This window comes from Pteropus alecto, unplaced genomic scaffold (genome assembly GCF_000325575.1).
Source record: "Pteropus alecto unplaced genomic scaffold, ASM32557v1 scaffold3, whole genome shotgun sequence".
Lineage (NCBI taxonomy): Eukaryota > Metazoa > Chordata > Mammalia > Chiroptera > Pteropodidae > Pteropus > Pteropus alecto.
The window spans coordinates 65,110,978-65,128,071 of NW_006442484.1; the positions used below are offsets into that span (position 1 = coordinate 65,110,978).

At 32.1% G+C, this 17,094-nt stretch overlaps 1 protein-coding gene and 1 pseudogene across 4 annotated transcripts in view; one reads left to right on the forward strand and one right to left on the reverse strand.

The window, feature by feature from the left end:
• The window catches only part of ICA1L (islet cell autoantigen 1 like), a 71,418-nt gene extending 54,330 nt beyond the window's left edge, over positions 1–17,088 (reverse strand). Inside the window, exons 1-3 of one of the 4 annotated variants that reach the window (XM_006921367.3) lie at positions 16,873–17,088; positions 6,860–7,011; positions 882–1,050 (exon numbers count right to left, since the gene is read on the reverse strand). In XM_006921367.3, the coding sequence (XP_006921429.1) occupies positions 882–1,050; positions 6,860–6,885 (195 nt within the window). In that variant the 5' untranslated portion in view covers positions 6,886–7,011; positions 16,873–17,088. Of the gene's footprint in view, positions 1–881; positions 1,051–6,859; positions 7,012–7,248; positions 7,269–16,830 lie in introns of those variants that run through there. The other 3 variants (XM_025039542.1, XM_025039543.1, XM_015596423.2) reach the window with 3 other exon arrangements.
• On the forward strand, positions 8,734–8,852 carry LOC112470413 (annotated as a pseudogene).
• Positions 17,089–17,094: the final 6 nt, after the last annotated feature.

Consider the following 17,094-nt stretch of genomic DNA (forward strand, 5'->3'; position numbering starts at 1 on the left):
CTAAAGTCTCTTTATTTTTTCCACATTTGTCATTGAATCCTAAGAGGATTACTTTTCAACAGAAATAGTAAATGCTTGTTAATTTGTTATTTATTTCCATAACTGTTATGGCAATAACATAAGCTTACTTACTAAGAATGAAAATACTTAGTAGATTAAGACCTATTTAATTAGACCTTCATTTTTAAGAATCCCAGCAAATGATTATATTCCAAGCACAACAGAATCTCTACTTGGAAATATTTGTAAAAGTTATCTTGAATTAGTATATGTACACGGAATTAGTAAATCTGCATTTAAAAACCCAGACTTTTCATTAATATACATAAGAGCTTTCCTCTAATTAGCTTAATTACTTAAAAGTATGAAAATACTTATAGGTTTAAAGTTGTTTCATGGTAATCATCCTTTTATTTTAAATGAAAAACAGAGCCAAAATATGTATTATAAAATACTTCAGTAACTCTATCCCTTAATAATTAAAACTCTAACTTATAAAATCCTCATTATTTGATTTCAATTAATTTATTTCAGTGATGTATAAGACTTCACATAAAAGTAGTAAAAATACTATGACATGATATATAATGAGTTTATAGTCCTAATTAAAAATATAATTAATTCATTAACATATAGTTTAAAAACCATAATACTTGTGCCAGAGAAACTGCTTAATTTATAAACACCAGTTCTGTCAATTTTCAGTTTGTGAGAATTGTGACCTCCTGTACAGAAGATCTAACAGATGGATACAATTAAACATTCTATTATCAAATTGGCATTTATTCCAATAAGTTCTTCAGTGTGAAGCTTGTTGCAGTCCCAGCTGTAGTCCCGAATAATAACCTGTTATATGCAATACATAGAATCCTAAAATTTACCTCAAGTTTAGCATCTAGTTCAGCATCAGATGCCACCACGTGCTCATCCTCCTTTTTTCCTGTTGCTTTGATAAAGACCTGTTTAGTTTTCCAGTATTTCTTTTGCATTCTGCTGACTACTGACTGGTTATCCTCTGGTTTGGGTTGCCCATAGGAATCCATGGAATGACTACAAGAAACAGATAAAAATTAAAGTTATTAAAAAATATATTTTCAATAATAAATATCTATTTAGCCAATATTTAATCTAATCTAAAAACTAAAAAGATGCTAATAGAATATTAATGTTAACAGCTAAACATGGTAATGTTTGCTTTGTATGATCTAAATTTATAATTATAACTTCACAAGTATAGGCAAAAAGATTAATGATATTTAATTTCAGTTAGTGACAAAGGGGATAAAACTGCTATGATTTTGCAATAATGGCTGAAAATAATTCTATTTTATCTGACCAGTTTCTATTTTATAGATATTTATTAATTTCTAATTTTTGCTTTTGTAATAATACTATAAAATGAACCTGTAAACACATCTTGGCGTACTACTATCATTTCCTTAGGAAAACTTCTTGTAGTTATAACTTATGTCAGAAAAATACACATTTAATAAATATCCTCAGATATACAAAGATTCAGATACATACTCTTTAAAAATCACTTGAAAAAATACTTTAGTATCCAATAAACAAACAAAAATAAAGATCTTAGGTATAGGAAAGATCTGTTATGAAAGAGAGATGGAAACTGTAACCTATACGCTTAAAAATTAATGTCAAAGTCATTGTTCTTAACATGGTTAACATGGCTGTATAAAAACATACATGTGAACAGTGTTCCTTAATGACAGTAAAAAAAGAAATAATAATAGTGTTAAAAGCTCAAATTATTCCAGTAAATGGTGGGAGGTAGGAACAAAGGGAGGTACAAAGTATGTGACTCATTCCTCATTTCCAGTGGCATCAACAGAGACTAACATATTCTTAATGTTAGTAAAAGAAACAGGGGTTCACTTTATTTTGAAGTAATTACTAATTAAGTAAAAACAGGATGTCTAATTTATAAATCATTAGGGGCAAAATAAGAGAGCAAGAAAAACTAGCAAAAGCAAAAAGCAGGGTGGGAAAATAAGAATAAGGCAACATAATAAACTGTATAAATTAAGATAACAGAATAAAAACAATTATATTATTTCGTACGATAAATGCAAAATTCCTCTTAAACACAAAGAACCTCAAATCATAAAAACAAGAAACTATATCCAACTACATATTTGGTATCCACCTAAAACATCATTATACTGTTATAATGCATTATACAGTATTATACAGAACACACAGCATTATACTGTTCTGACCGTCTTGAGGGAAAACTTCCCCTCAATTTATCTCAGCTTTTGATTGCTCTTGACTGTTTTTTGATTAGTTCCCCCTCCCTCCAGATTGTTATTAGCATGAGAGTCAGTCTACTTGTATGGCAAACTGCTGATCTCTTCTACTAAGCTGACAGCAGGCTTAGGCCCAATCGGTTAAGAGAACAAAATTCTAGGAAGTATCAGAAGTGAATATCTCTTCCCTGCTTTGACTTCCATCCTGACATAGCTCAAACAGCACTCTTCTGGCCTCTCTCCACTCCCTATCTCCTTTGAGGAGGAGAAAGAGTAACTTATCTGATTGGATTTCAGAGCAATAAACTGTCTTCCTTTTTCTTTGTGGAAGCTATGCTACCTGCAGAGAATACACAATCCCTGGCAAGGGGAAGACAGTGGCTGGGTGGATAAATCTGCAAAAGGTGAGATTTGCACAGTTATGGTTTTTGGACTGAGGGCACTGCTAAGTATGTTTTCTAATGGGACAGAAAAATATCTGAATAAAACATTCCAAATTTTGTAAATGACAACTTATACATTGATAAGTCCAAAGAAAAACACAAATAGACACACTAGGGACAAAATGCTTAAATCTAAAGATAAAGAGAAAAATCCATCTTGAAAGCCAAGAAAAATCGCATATTACAGGTGAACAAAAATACAAATGACAAGCAAGTTCTCAAAAAAATAAAAGCCAGATTACAATGGAAGGACATATTTAAGATGTTAAACTAAAGAAAAAAAACTATCAATACATAATTCTATCTATTGAAACTGTCCTTTAAAATAAAAGTAAATAAAGACATTTTCAGATAAAGAACAGAGAAGTCATGGCCAGGGGACTTTCAGAAATGCTAACAAATTCTTCAGGCTCCAGGGAAATTACAACAGTAATTTGGATCTGGGTAAATATAGGACAATTTTTTCTTAAAAATTTTAAAAATTATAGTTTAACATATACAGACAATAAAATGATAGCTCAATTTTCAATGTTCTGCTGTTTCTGTATCATTTATACGTTCACCTATTCCCTACCACCTCACTCCATCATCATCATTACATGGTTCTTTTTGGTAATATTTTCGTACATTAAAGTGTACAATTTTTAGCGGTATACTTTTGACAAATGGATATTATGGTACAGAACATTTCAAACTCCCCAGAAAGTTCCTTTGTATCTCTTTTCAGCCAATGCCTGGCCTACTAAAAGTAATAAACTTCTGATTTTTTTCACCTTAGTTTTTACTTCTCTAGTTTGTTCTTTATTACTGAATAGTAATCTATTGTATGAATGTAACGGTATGTTTTCATTTTTGACTATTGTAAATAAATGAACATGCCTACCCAAGTCTTTTTGTGGACAAATGTGTTTATTTTTCTTGGATAAAAACCTAGAAATGGATTTTCTCTGTCAAAGGACTGATGTATACTTAACTTTATAAGAAATTGTTATTTATATTCCAATTAGCAATGTATGAGAGTTTTAATTGTTCCACCCCCTCATTAACATTTAATGTTGGCAATGTTTTTAGTTTTATCCACTCCAGTCATTGGGCCGTGTCATTTCCTGTTGACTTTAATGGGTATTTTCCTGATCACTGATGATGATTACTTTTTCATGTGCTAATTGACCATTTGTATATCTTCCATTGTTAACTGTTTGTCTTTTGCCAATTATTAAATTGGGTTGTCTTTTTTACTATTGAGTTGTAGATTTCTGGGATTTAGACTGGGATGGCATTGAATCTATAGACCAATTTGTGGAGGATTGACATCTTAACAATATTGAGTCTTTCAATTCATGAACATAGTATGCATCTATATTTATTTAGGTATTCTTTAATTTCAGCAGTGTTCTGGAGTTTTTAAATTAGAGGTATTGCATATCTTTTGTTTTATTCCTAAATATCATGTTTATTGATGCCATTATAAACAGCCTATCTCCTAGTCTTACCAAAAGTCTTTCCATCCGCATATTTTACTATACCAAATTCCATACTTTTTATTTCTCAGTGTTCTCACCATTACATGAAATGTTGGGGTCTTTGAGGAGACCCGATAAATGTTATCACTTTTCCTTGCATTAGTCTCAACAAGAAACAAATAAGGTGTGGTAGCTGGAGGCCAAAATACCATTTTCATTACGATGGTGGCAAAGCTTGTGGATATAGCTTAGTGTGAGAGCTAAATAGTTCCTCCTACGTGAGCATCAAGACTACACAAATTCGCCAAACCTTCAAAGGTAGGTGGATCATGGTATGTGAAGAGGAAGAAGGATGGCTCACCATTATTTCTTTTATCCTATACTTTCTTTCTTTGCTTTTGCAAAGGTCCGTTCTTTAATAGTTCTAGTGAATCCTGTGGGTAGAAAATTCTTAGTCTTGCTATCTATGATACTCGATTTTGCCTTCATTCATAAATGATAGTTGAATTGTATATAAAAATCTAAATTGACAATAATTTTTCTTAATTTTTCTTTTTTAAGATATCATTATTGGTCCATATAAGACTTATTTTCTTATGTTTGTTCATTTACTTGTACATGCATTCATTTTTTAACCCCTTCTTCATTTCTAGCACCTCATAATCATTGTGTTTAATGTGCCTTTTTATTTGAATATGTTCCTGTAAAATGTGTTATGTACATATTCTAATCTAGAATATGTCTGTTTGTCATGTTTGTTGCTTTTAGTTTTATATCCCATATATGTGTGAAATCATATGGTTCTCAACTTTTTTGTCTTACTTTGCTTAGCATGATTATCTCAAGATTCATCCATGTTGTTACAAATGGCAGTATTTCATCTTTTCTTATGGCGAGTATCCACTGTCTATATAACACAGCTTCTTTATCTAATCATCTATCAAAGGACTTTTTAGGTGTTTCCATGTATTGGCCACTGTGAATAATGCTGCTATGAACATCAGGGTGTCTATATCTTTGCAAATAAATATTTTCAAGTTTTCTGGGTAAATACCCAGAAGAGGGATTGTTGGGTCATATAGTAATTCTAGTCTTAATTTTTTGAGGAACTTTCCATAGTGGCTGTACCAATTTACATTCCTATCAGTAGTGTATGAGGGTTCCTTTTCCCCCACATCTTCTCTAGCACTTGCTATTACTCATCCTATTGATGATAGCCATTCTAACAGGTGTAAGGTGGTATCTCACTGTAGTTTTGATTTGCATTTCCCTAATAGCTAGTGAAGTTGAGCATCTTTTCATATGTCTGTTCACCATTTGTATACCTTCTTGGGAAAAGTGTCTGTTCAGGTCCTCTGCCCATTTTTTAATTGTTTTTTTTTTTTTTTTTTTTTTTATTGTTGAGTTGTATGAGTTCTTTGTATATTTTGGATACTAGGCCCTTATCGGAGGCATTGTTTGCAACTATCTTCTCCCATTTGAATGGCTCCCTCTTTGTTTTGTTGATGGTTTCTTCTGCTGAGCAGAAGCTTTTTAGTTTGATATAGTCCCGTTCATTTATTTTTACTTTTACTTCCCTTGACTCTGAGGTCAATTTCATAAAATCCTCTCTAAATCCAACATCCATGAGTTTAGTACCCATGTTTTCTTCAATGCAATTTATTGTTTCAGGTCTTAAATTCAAGTCTTTGATCTATTTTGAGCTAATTTTGGTGCATGGTGATAGAGCACTCTAGTTTCATTTTTTGCATGTAGCTTTCCAAGAAATGGCACATTTCATTATTCCAGTTTTATAGAGGAGATTGCTGAGGCTCTGTAAAATTAAGGGAAATTTCTCATGGATACAAAAACATTATGAACATTCTGATACTCAGCACACATCCAGGTCTTTTGACTCCAAAAGTAGCATTCTTTTCCATTTTGAAGGTTAGAAAAATATGTTTCAAATTGTCTCCTATCTTACAGTGAGTTAAGTTAAACATACAGTATTAATTTTCTAATTTGAACCTACAGGTTTCCAAGGATTAGGTAAATAAATAAGGGTGTCACTTATAAGAATGAAAGAGAGGCAGGTCATTAACAAAATTGACAAGTCTATATTGCAAACTACATTTGAATTTCTTGTTACTGTAAGATTTATTTTATATACATATTCTATAATTTTAGTATTCAGTATAATTTTAGTCTATAAAGCGGAGGATACATGAAAAAAGAAAAGTTAGATTTTATTTTTCTCCAAAAAATTATATGGTTCAGGATTATTATCTACTTTTCAGAATTTCTGACATATTTAAGAGTTTACTATAGGCATATAATTTACTTATACCACTTCAGTCGTATCATTTCATAAAGAACATATGGGTCACATTTAAAATAGATTATTATAAAAATAAGATTTGAAAAATGTTGATGAAATAGTTAAGACCATTCAAAATATAAATACATTAGGGAAGAAGAAGTGAACTAGAGAAGAGAATATTTTCTCTTTTTGAAAGAATAGCTGAAAACTATATTTCAAATGTTTTTGAGTTTAAAGTGTCAAACACTAAATTCTTATGTTAAACGATATTAAAGCTAATCCCCTATGAAACTTTAGAATTATATTTCCAACTTTATTGCAAATTTAGGGCCAGAAATGCTAATGAGAAACGCTTCTATTACCGCTCAGAATATCGGAAAGACTCACCATCTGGAAGTGGAAGGAGGATTCATTGAAGTCTGTATACAACTGGCTGGACCCTGAGGTCCCTCCCTAATCTGTGAAACACAGTGGAAGTTGAAGAAACCAAACCAGGAACACTCTGGACTTGGGCACACCAACACAGCAGAGGGCTTGACCTGAAAACGAAAAGATTACATGAAAGTTAAGACACACTGAATCATTGAATAATCTAGCTCTTTTCTTCTTCCTTATTCACGAGTAGCAAAATTCACAAAACACATTCCTCAGAAAAGACTGGAAAAATTTTTAAATTCTTTTTCTCTGGAAAAATTAAAAGCTCCAGAGAAAAGGAGTATGTCATTTGAGTACTCTAAAACGATGTCTTTGCCTAGTCACATGAGAGCAAAACTCACCAGCTAACAACCTCACTCATATATACAAAACTTCCAATTAGCTTTGTTATAATCTTATTCTTCAATACAAATGGAGACTCAAAGATCTCCAGATAATCTGAGGAAAGTCTCCATCAAAAGAGTCCTCTGACCTAAAACAACAAATAAGAAAACAAAAAAAATAAAGGTAAAAGGAAACAAGGACAATATAGGGAGCAAAAGAAAACAAAGCACAACCTTGTAACTAATATTCTCAGAAAGAGAAAACACTGATTCTATGGCGGGGGGTGGGGGGTACAGATTACCACTAAGAAAGAAATAACAGAATAAAAAAGACCCTTGGGCAAAAAAATAGGACAGCTGAATTTTTAAAAAATTTAATAAAAAGGTTGAAAAATTTTAAAAAATCTCGGAGAAGAGAACCTTAAATAAGGTAAGAAAATATAAGACAGTTCCAGGAACTCTAATAGTTGACTAAGGAGTATTCTAAAAATTGCCTAAAGGAGGTAATAATTGAAGAAACTTTTCTTAACTAAAGGACACAAATCTCCATACAAAAAGAGATTTACTCCAAAATACATCATTGTGAACTTTCAGAAAATTAGGGATAAAAAGATCCTGAAAGTTTTAAGAGAGAAAAAAGGTCACATATAAAGCATTGGGAGTCAGAATAAGAGCAGATTTCTCAAGAGTAGCAATGCAAAATAGAAGATCAAAGTCCAACCCTGGAGAGCAAGGAAGCGAAGGCCCAAGATGACAGCTGTGCAGAACATGGAGCCCATATTTAAGCAGAAGATGAAGAACTCTGGAAAGAAAAATCTCTAGGAAATATAACTGATATGTTTGAGCAATCAGAAAAAAAATCAATGGTATTCAGAAAATTAGGTAATAAACAACAAAGCCATTATTACGTCCAATAAAAATGAAGAGAAAGGATATTCAAAAAAAGGAGGAATGGTTATTGGGCACTACTGACAAAGTTGTGTCAATACATAATAGTTCACAGTACCATAAACACTTACTTGATTTAATAAAAATTATAACATGCCTATATTGGGGGAGGACAAATGGAGATAGTAGTGGTGAAGGAGAGCTGAATCCTCATCTACCATATGGAAAGAAAATAAGGCCTTAAATTAATAAATCAAAACACAGCATATAAACATGAGTCAGAAGTATGGCAGAAAATACCAGAGGAAGAGAAGGCTTGAAGGTAGGCGCCACTGTAGACTGGAATTGGGGCAGAAATGGGAGGACTGCTTTTATACATTATAATCCTTTAATGTTGGACTTTTAAGCCATGTACAACTTTAATAAAATAACAATTATTTCAAGAAATAAATCTGAATATGAACCTTACTAATTAAAACAGAACAAGACTGACACCAAAAGAGAGCAGTGAAACAGAAAAAAAAAATCCATAGAGAGACCAAAAATTGTAAAAGAATATAGCATATCGATTTCCTATGGTTGCTGTAACAGACTTGGTGGCTTAAAACATGAGAAGTCTACAGCCATGCTACCCTGAACAAGCCCAATCCCGTCTGATCTTGGAAGCTAAGCAGGGTCAGGCCTGGTTAGTACGTGGAAGGGAGACCACCTAGGAAGACCAGGTGCTGTAGGTGTAAAAAAAAAAAAAGAAAGAAAGAAAGAAACAAGAGAAATTTATTCTCTCATTGTTGAGGCCAGAAGTCTGAATTCAAGGTATAAGCAGGGCTTCACTCTCTGGGAGGCACTTGGGGAGAATATGCCTTTTGCTCTTCCAGCTTCTGGTGGCTGCTGGTAGTCCTTAGCTCGTCGCAACGTCACTCCAATCTCTGTATCTGTCGTCATATCACCTTCTCCTCTGTGTATGTGTTTAATCCCCCTCTGCCTGTCTCTAAAATAAGGACATTTATGATGGCATTTAGGACTCTCCCAGGTAATCCGGAATAATCTCATGTCAAGATTATTAACTCAATCGCATCTGCAAAAACTTCACTTTATGAAGTAACATTCACAGATTCCAGTAATTAGGACCTGTTATCTTTTGGGGTCACATTAAGCTCACTACAATTAATGTAGAATTTCAAATCAGTAGAAAAGAGATATATTATTCAATAAGTATTGTTGGGAAAATGAACCACCTATTTGAAAAAAGTGTTTGATTCTTAGTCAATGTAAAGATGGTTTAAAATTTAAATGTTAAAACCTTATAACAATATCATGTGAAAATATAGATGAATGTTTTAAAAATCTGGGATCAGAAACTCCTATAATGTAATACCAGGCATGGAAATTATGTAGATCATACAAATTTTAAATTTATATAACAAAATGGCCCATAAGTAACTTTAAAAAGAAGTGGGTAAGGTAAGAAGAAAATTTAATTTTTTAAAATGAGAGAACCCATAACTAAATAGTGAAAATACAAAGTCACCAATTGAAAAGTAAGGACAAAATAAGAATAGGCAATTTACAAAAGAACTTCAAAAGTCTAATGAATACACAAAAATATTATTTAATCTATTTTGTAACTGAAGATACATAAATTAAAGAAAAATATGTTCATCTGTCAGTTGGGCAATGATTAAAACTGTTAATAGCTTCTGGGAAAGATGGAATGAGTGCATGTTTGCATAATTCCCTTTACTGACTAAAATATGACCAAAACTAGAGAAGGAAACTCCTGTGCAAAATGGCCACACCTCTTAGCACTGATGCCAGTGAATAAATGTCAGGTACAATGAAATCTGCATCATATTTAAAGAGGCTGTCCAAATCTGACTCACATTTCCTCTAATATCCAATAGATCTGATTTTATCAAACTGAATGGGTCCTGAAGAACAATTCTAATAATCATCACTAACTTGAAAACATGAGTCCTTAAAGGTGTAGACACCAGATTTACAGAAGAAGCATATAGCACTCCACTTGGTGCCTATCTCCCTATCACAGGCGAGCAAAGAAAACTGCTGAAGAAAGGATCGTGATGATACATACATACCCTCCAACAGCTCTGTCAATAAAAAGGCTGATATTCTATCTCCATCTGCCTAGATCCTTTGACTACACCTGAATTAGTTCCAATCTCAGGAGAAGACAAAAAAGATGAGAGGTACTATGTATTGGGCTCCTTAAAACCTACAGTAGCTAGAATATTTTTTATTTTTCCTGAAAAAACATGGCTAGAGAAACAGAAACAGCAAGCTGGTAGTTGATTCTGCACAGCAGAATAAAGTAGACTAATAAGAGATATATCAGAATTGACCTGCCTCTGAAACCAATGATTAATACATGCTGTGGGAAACTGCTTAGAAACAACGTATGAAAACTGAGTCATCAAGCAGCCAATAAAGAGAGATCCCATTAATGTATCTACTCTCCTAAAGTAGTTATTCCAATGGAAGGGGGTTGTGAAGACTCAACTATATCATTCTTGGGCAAAGAGGAGGCCAGAATAGATCCACCCCTTTCAACAATAAATAACATACAGAATAAATAACATGAAAAAGTAGCACTCTAAGAAAATAAGGAGGAACATAATATGAGAAAGAAAAAATATATACATTTGAAGAATACTTTATAAAATAGAAGTTTAAAGAAAAACTGCTCTGTATGCAGATGAATAAAACAAAATTCCATAAAACAGATTTTTCAAAAAGAACTGAAGGAAACAGAAGATAAAGAAAAAAATTCCACAGAACTTGAAACCACATTAGAAACACTCCTAGTAGGACAGATACTTCAGAAAACCAAATTAATAACATGGATGACAAGCCCAGGAAATCATTCAGAATGAAAATTACAAGATAAAGGTGGCTGGATTTGAATAAAGTGGTTAGACAGAACAAAGATGATAGATTTGGAAGACTAACAATTGAGATCTAACATAAGTAATATTCTTGAACAGAGAGAGACAGATATATAAAATGGTTAAAACATTCAAAAACATAAAGGGCTCATCATGTTCCAGAATAAGAGAATGATTAAAACTAAGATACATTACGGAATGCTGCTGAATTTTAAGGATAAATAAAAAATGCTATTAGCATGTAGACAGAAGAAACAGGGCCACCTAACAAATTAAATAGTGTAGCTGGCCTCAGACATCTCCTCAGCAACATTAAATAATGGATTAAATTGAGTACTCTACAGTGCTTAGGGAAAAAGAATATTACATGGAATTTTCTACTTAGCTAGAATATAACTTAATGGATATATAACATTCCATTGTATGGATGTACTATAGTTTATTTAACTGGTGTACTATTTATGGATATTTAAATTGTTTCCAGAATTTTATTTAAAACTATGCTGCAATGAATAAACATATATGTATTATTTAAAATATATTCATGTATGCTGTCATTAAAGAATTAAAAAAAAGATATAGTTCAAAATAACAAAAAACAAAATAAAATAAAATAATATATATGCACATATACTTGTAATATACTTGTAAGATAAATTCCTGGAAGTAGAATGGCTGAATCAAAAGATAAATTCCTGGAAGTAGAATGGCTGAATCAAAAAAAAAAAATTAAATATTTTTCATTTGCGAAGTTGTCCTCCACAGAGATCTAATTTTCATTCCCACCAGTAATGTAAAGTGCTAGTTCTCTACAATTCACCAACGCACTGTGTTATTAAATTTTCTGATCTTTTCTGACCTTATAGATAAAAAATTATTTTTTGGTAAAGTCATAATTTGCAATTATCATATTTCATTAATTGAAGACACCATCATTTGAAAGTTGCATTATTATTTTATGTACCTCTATATGAGAAAAAGAGCTACAAAGTCAACTACGCTTTTAAATCATAAAATTGTCAGATACACAAAAAGTTCAGATTTCAGAAATGATTTCAGAGATGTGAAAATATGAACAGGTGCTTCTTAGGACCAATGAAATACAGTATTTGAGCAAGGATCGGTGCCCAGAAAGACTTCTTTCAGATAGGCAATAATCAGAAACACAGCACTCACAAACTCTTATAAAACAAATAAACCAAAACAACAAAAAAATTATTTGAAGCCACAATCCATACAACTAAAATATATTTAAAAATCAAGAATTTATAAAATGGAGAAATGGTGAAAAGGGTTAAATCTAAATGTGTTTATAACAAAGCAGAAATTATAACTGTTAATAGGTACATAATGTAAAAATAAGAACAATTTGATGAAAATAATTTTATCTTTTTAAAAATTTATTTATTTATTTAATTGAAGAAATGATTTAACATTTTTTTTAAATAAAAATTTAGGACAAACCATTAAAATGTTAGCAAGAAATGTATGATAAATTCTTCATCTTTCATGCTTAAAAGGTATTTAGTAAATTTAACATCTATTCTTGATGTTTTAAAAAATCTTTCAATAAAACATAAATGTATGGCTTCTATCTTAATAGGGTGCATACGTCCCCCCACACACACTCTTACATGCAAATGCCACCAAAATGCTTATGGTAAAATACCAAAAATATTCCCATTAAAGCGAGGAACAATACCAAGGAAGCCACCATTATTTTATTAAGCATTGTTCTAGATGAGTTCAATGATACAGTAGGACTTAGAAAGGAAATGAGGGATTAAAATCAACATGTAGGAAGCTAAATTATCATTTTATACATAATGTCATAGTATACCTGAAACACTTAAGACAATTCACTGAGAAATTATTAGAAGCAAAAAGATGTTTTAAGAAGGTAGCTGGTTATAAAATTAATATATAAAAGTGGGCAGTTTTCCTATTAATTTCTGAAATATAGTTGGAAAATAAAATGCAAAAAAATATTCAGCCCAATTACAATTACTAGAAATAAATTCAACACCAAATAACTTATACAAAGAAAACTAAAAACACTACTAAAATAAAAACTCTAAGAGGTCATTTCTCTAAATTAACCTATGCATTCAATGTAATCTAAATCATCAGCAAGAGGTGGTTTGCAATTATTTTTAAAAACATAAAATGAGTTGAAAATTCATTGGGAAAACAAATATAAGGATAACCAGAAAAAAATTGGAAAATAAGAGTAATAGTTTGTAAAGCAATATTAATTAAATCAGTACTGTACTGGGCTTCCGTTTCCACTTCAGAAAGTTGTAAAAGAACATCACTCCCATCCTAACAATGAGAATAAACTAGATAATCTACAAAATTATGTGTTTTCTTAAAGCCCATCGGAGAGCTGAGGATGCAAAAAAAAGTTAACTAAAATCCAGAAAGTAACTAGCCCTTCTTAGGACTGAAGAAGCCCATGGCTGCTCTCATCTTTGGCAGAAAACAAGAAGAGGAGAAAGCTGCTCAACAAAATAATGGAGGGCAGAAAACAAGCAAACTACATCTTTAAGTCCTGGAAAAAAAAAGTTGGTCAAGAATTCAATATCCAATAGAAATATCCTTCAAAAATGAAAGCAAAATAAAGTTTTTAGCAGAGAAAAGTTGAAGGAATTTATACCAAGCAGACCTGCACTAGAAAAAATTTTAAACATTTTTTAAGGTGAAGGGAAATGTTAACAGATACTTAGTTCTACAGGAAATGAGAGAAACCAAAAAGGGTAAATATATTGACGAATACAAAGAAAAAATTTTAACGTACAAATACACATGCATCTTTAAATTTCACTAAAAGATTGATTCTTTAAATTAAAAGTAATAAAAATCTAAGGCATATGTAGGAGTAAATTATAACAGCATAAAAAGTGAGAAAGTAATTGGAAGCATAAATTATAATATTCTTACATTGCTGATGAAGAACTAGAATATATTTGAAAATAGACTGTGACAAATTCAAGATGTACATTGTACTCTCTAGCATAACTAATAAAAAAATAACACAAAGAGGCAAAACTAAAAAGAGAGGAGAATAGAATATTTTTTTAAAAACAATTCACCTAAAAGAAGGCAGGAAAGATGACCAAAGGGTAAGTGGTAAAATAAAAGAAAAAGAATATCAAAGAAGACCAAAGAGTAAATTGAAAAATAAAAAAAGGAACACCAATACACTTAATCCGAACACAGAAAAAATTACAAAAATATAAATGGATTAAATAACACTGTTAAAAAGCAGATTTTAAGACTTGTTTAAGATTTTAAACAAGTACAAATCAACTGTATGTGGTTTATAAGAAACACACTTTAAAAAATAAATACACAGACAAGTTAAAAGGAAACAGCTATACGAGGCAAACATTAAGCTTATATTAATGTAAGAGAAAACAGGATTCCAGGTAAAGATTTTCAGAGTTAAGATGCTATTTCATAACATAAAGGGGTCAATTTATAAAAAATAGATTGCAATCTTAACTGTGTATGTGACAAAGCTACCAAATACAAGAAAAAAATGAACAGAACTAAAGGGAGAAATAGATAAATCTACAATCATAATTAGAGACTTAACACTCCCCCTCAAGTGACAAAATCAGGAGACATAAAAAATGTGAAGATATAAAAGGTTTGAGCAACACTCTGAACCAAGTTGACCTAATTGACATTTATAGATCATTACACTCACCTCTGGCCAAAACCCATTTTTTTCCCCCAAGAGTAATGGGAACACTCATCTAGATCATAAGCTAGACAGAAAAAAAGACTCAATAAATTTAAAATTACTGAAATAACATGAAGTATGTTCTTTGACCACAACATCACTAATTTAGAAATAACAATGCTCTATCTAAAAAATTCGCAAATTGGAAATAAAATAACATATCTAAATAAATAATGCAATAAATCAGAGAAATTTTAAAATATTTTCACTAAATGATAATGAAAACATCCACATTTATGGGATGCAGCTAAAGCATGCTTAGAGGAAAACTTATAACTTTAAATGCCTTTATGAAAGAAAAAAAAGGTATAAAATTATTTATGCGTCAACCTTAAGAAGTTTGAAAAAGAAGAGCAAATTAGACCCAAAGTAGAAAAAATGAAAAAAAAAAAAACAGGCATAGGAGTGAAATAGAAAACAGGCCAATAAGAGAAAAAATCAAAGTCAGTTAGAGAAAAGCAACAAAGTTAAAAGTTGGTTCATTTGAAAAAACTACTAAAATGATAAGCTTCCAGCAAGACTGATCAAGGAAAAAAGAAAGAAAAATATGAATGAGCAACTCATAATTCAGGTGGGCAGGAAGAGAATGGGTATAGTAGTAGAAAAAGAACTTTAGCTTTACTGGAAATGTTTTATTTTAGTTAAAAAAATACTTGCAAGAAATGATACAATGTTGCCTATTAGTGGTAGTTTAGTCTTTGTTTTTATATATTTTTTAATCTAAAACTAATCAACACAAAAAGATTTAAAAAATATAAAGTGTTATTTGCAAACAAGTCAAGATGGCAAAACTCTACTGCTACTACTAACAATAATGATAATGAGTTACATAGAAAGTGACTTTTAATGGTGGATACTGCATTCAAGAAGATTGAAAAGTCTAACTACAAAAAAAAAACTTAATGGATGAATGAAAAACAGATAAAATGAAAAAAAAAGAACAAGGATATTAAATAACAAAAACCAGTTCCCATGAGAAAAATCTTTCCAGTTAGACATATTTAAGTCTTTCACTCGTCTCATTTGTTGCTGTTAAATAAAAAAAGAATAATATTTTAAAGAAGGCACAGTGAGTACTGAAAATAGTAAACTAAAAATAAAGAAAAAATATAGAATGTATCACGCAATGAAATCACAAATCTAATAACAATGTGGCTTCCTAGTTTTTCCACCGGGCTCATGTTTGCAGTTTTTGCACTTTGGACTGGCTGATCTCTCAGAGGCCATCTAAATCTAAAACTACAATGATTTTTCTGGCAATTACAATAACTAGTAATTAGAACAATGTCTTGCACATAACTGTTTCGATGGCTACACGTACAATCATTTTGCACTATTAAATACATACAGAAATTTCAAAGAATACTAGGTATGTTAGGCACAGACAACAAACATAAAACGATTAAAAATTTTTGTCGTATAAACATATATACATACCATTAGATGTTTACTTGGCCAATAAATGTATAATTAACTCCTACTAAAGGAAGAGGCACCTGTAGCTACTCCATAAATATTGATGTGAAGATGATTAAAGTAGTATCACCTTACAGTACGTTGTCTGAGTCAGAACCAAATAAAATACATAGAGAAAACTCAAAATGAGAGATAAATGTTATCTTCCCAATAAGTTATTTCACAGCGACCCAGTTTATAGCTTTTATGCTCTGTGCATCAAGATCATCAACTACATGAAAAACAATCCCACACGCTCTAATGGCAAACCCACAGCATCGCTGGTTAGTTGCCAGGATGGATTTTTTTATCCCTTCTCCATCTTTCTCGGAGCATCAGGTATCTGACCAATGACATCATTTGGGCAGCTGACCAGATGATCCGTGTTTCCACCAGCCGGATCCGTGAGTGAGGCTGGGTTCAAGGCCTCAGGCCCCAGGATTTGTGCGCGGAACTCGTCGGGAGCTCCTGCATCCCGCAGTTCTTAAACCGCACATTTACTTATGTTCTGTTTTTACCCATTACTTGCCACTCGTTCTGAAGAAGACATTCCCATGACAAAATAATGACATAAAAACAAGCGCAACATAAAAAGGAAGAAAGCACCTAAGAGCTGTGAGCATGAGCCTCTAATAGAAGGATCTCCACCTTTGAGAGAAATCACCCCAGGCAGCCTCGGGCCGCTGCGTACGTTCGCTACCGGGGCGAGCGTGGGTGGGAGCTCCTCTTGCCGAGAGGACGCAGCCACGCCAACACCCACTCCTTCCCGGTGCTGCCTGCGGAGCTCCGCCGAGGACCTCCTCCGGGAGGGAGGCCGCAAGGACCCGGGTCCGGGAGGGAACCGCGGAGGCCGGCGAGGCCCCGAGAGCC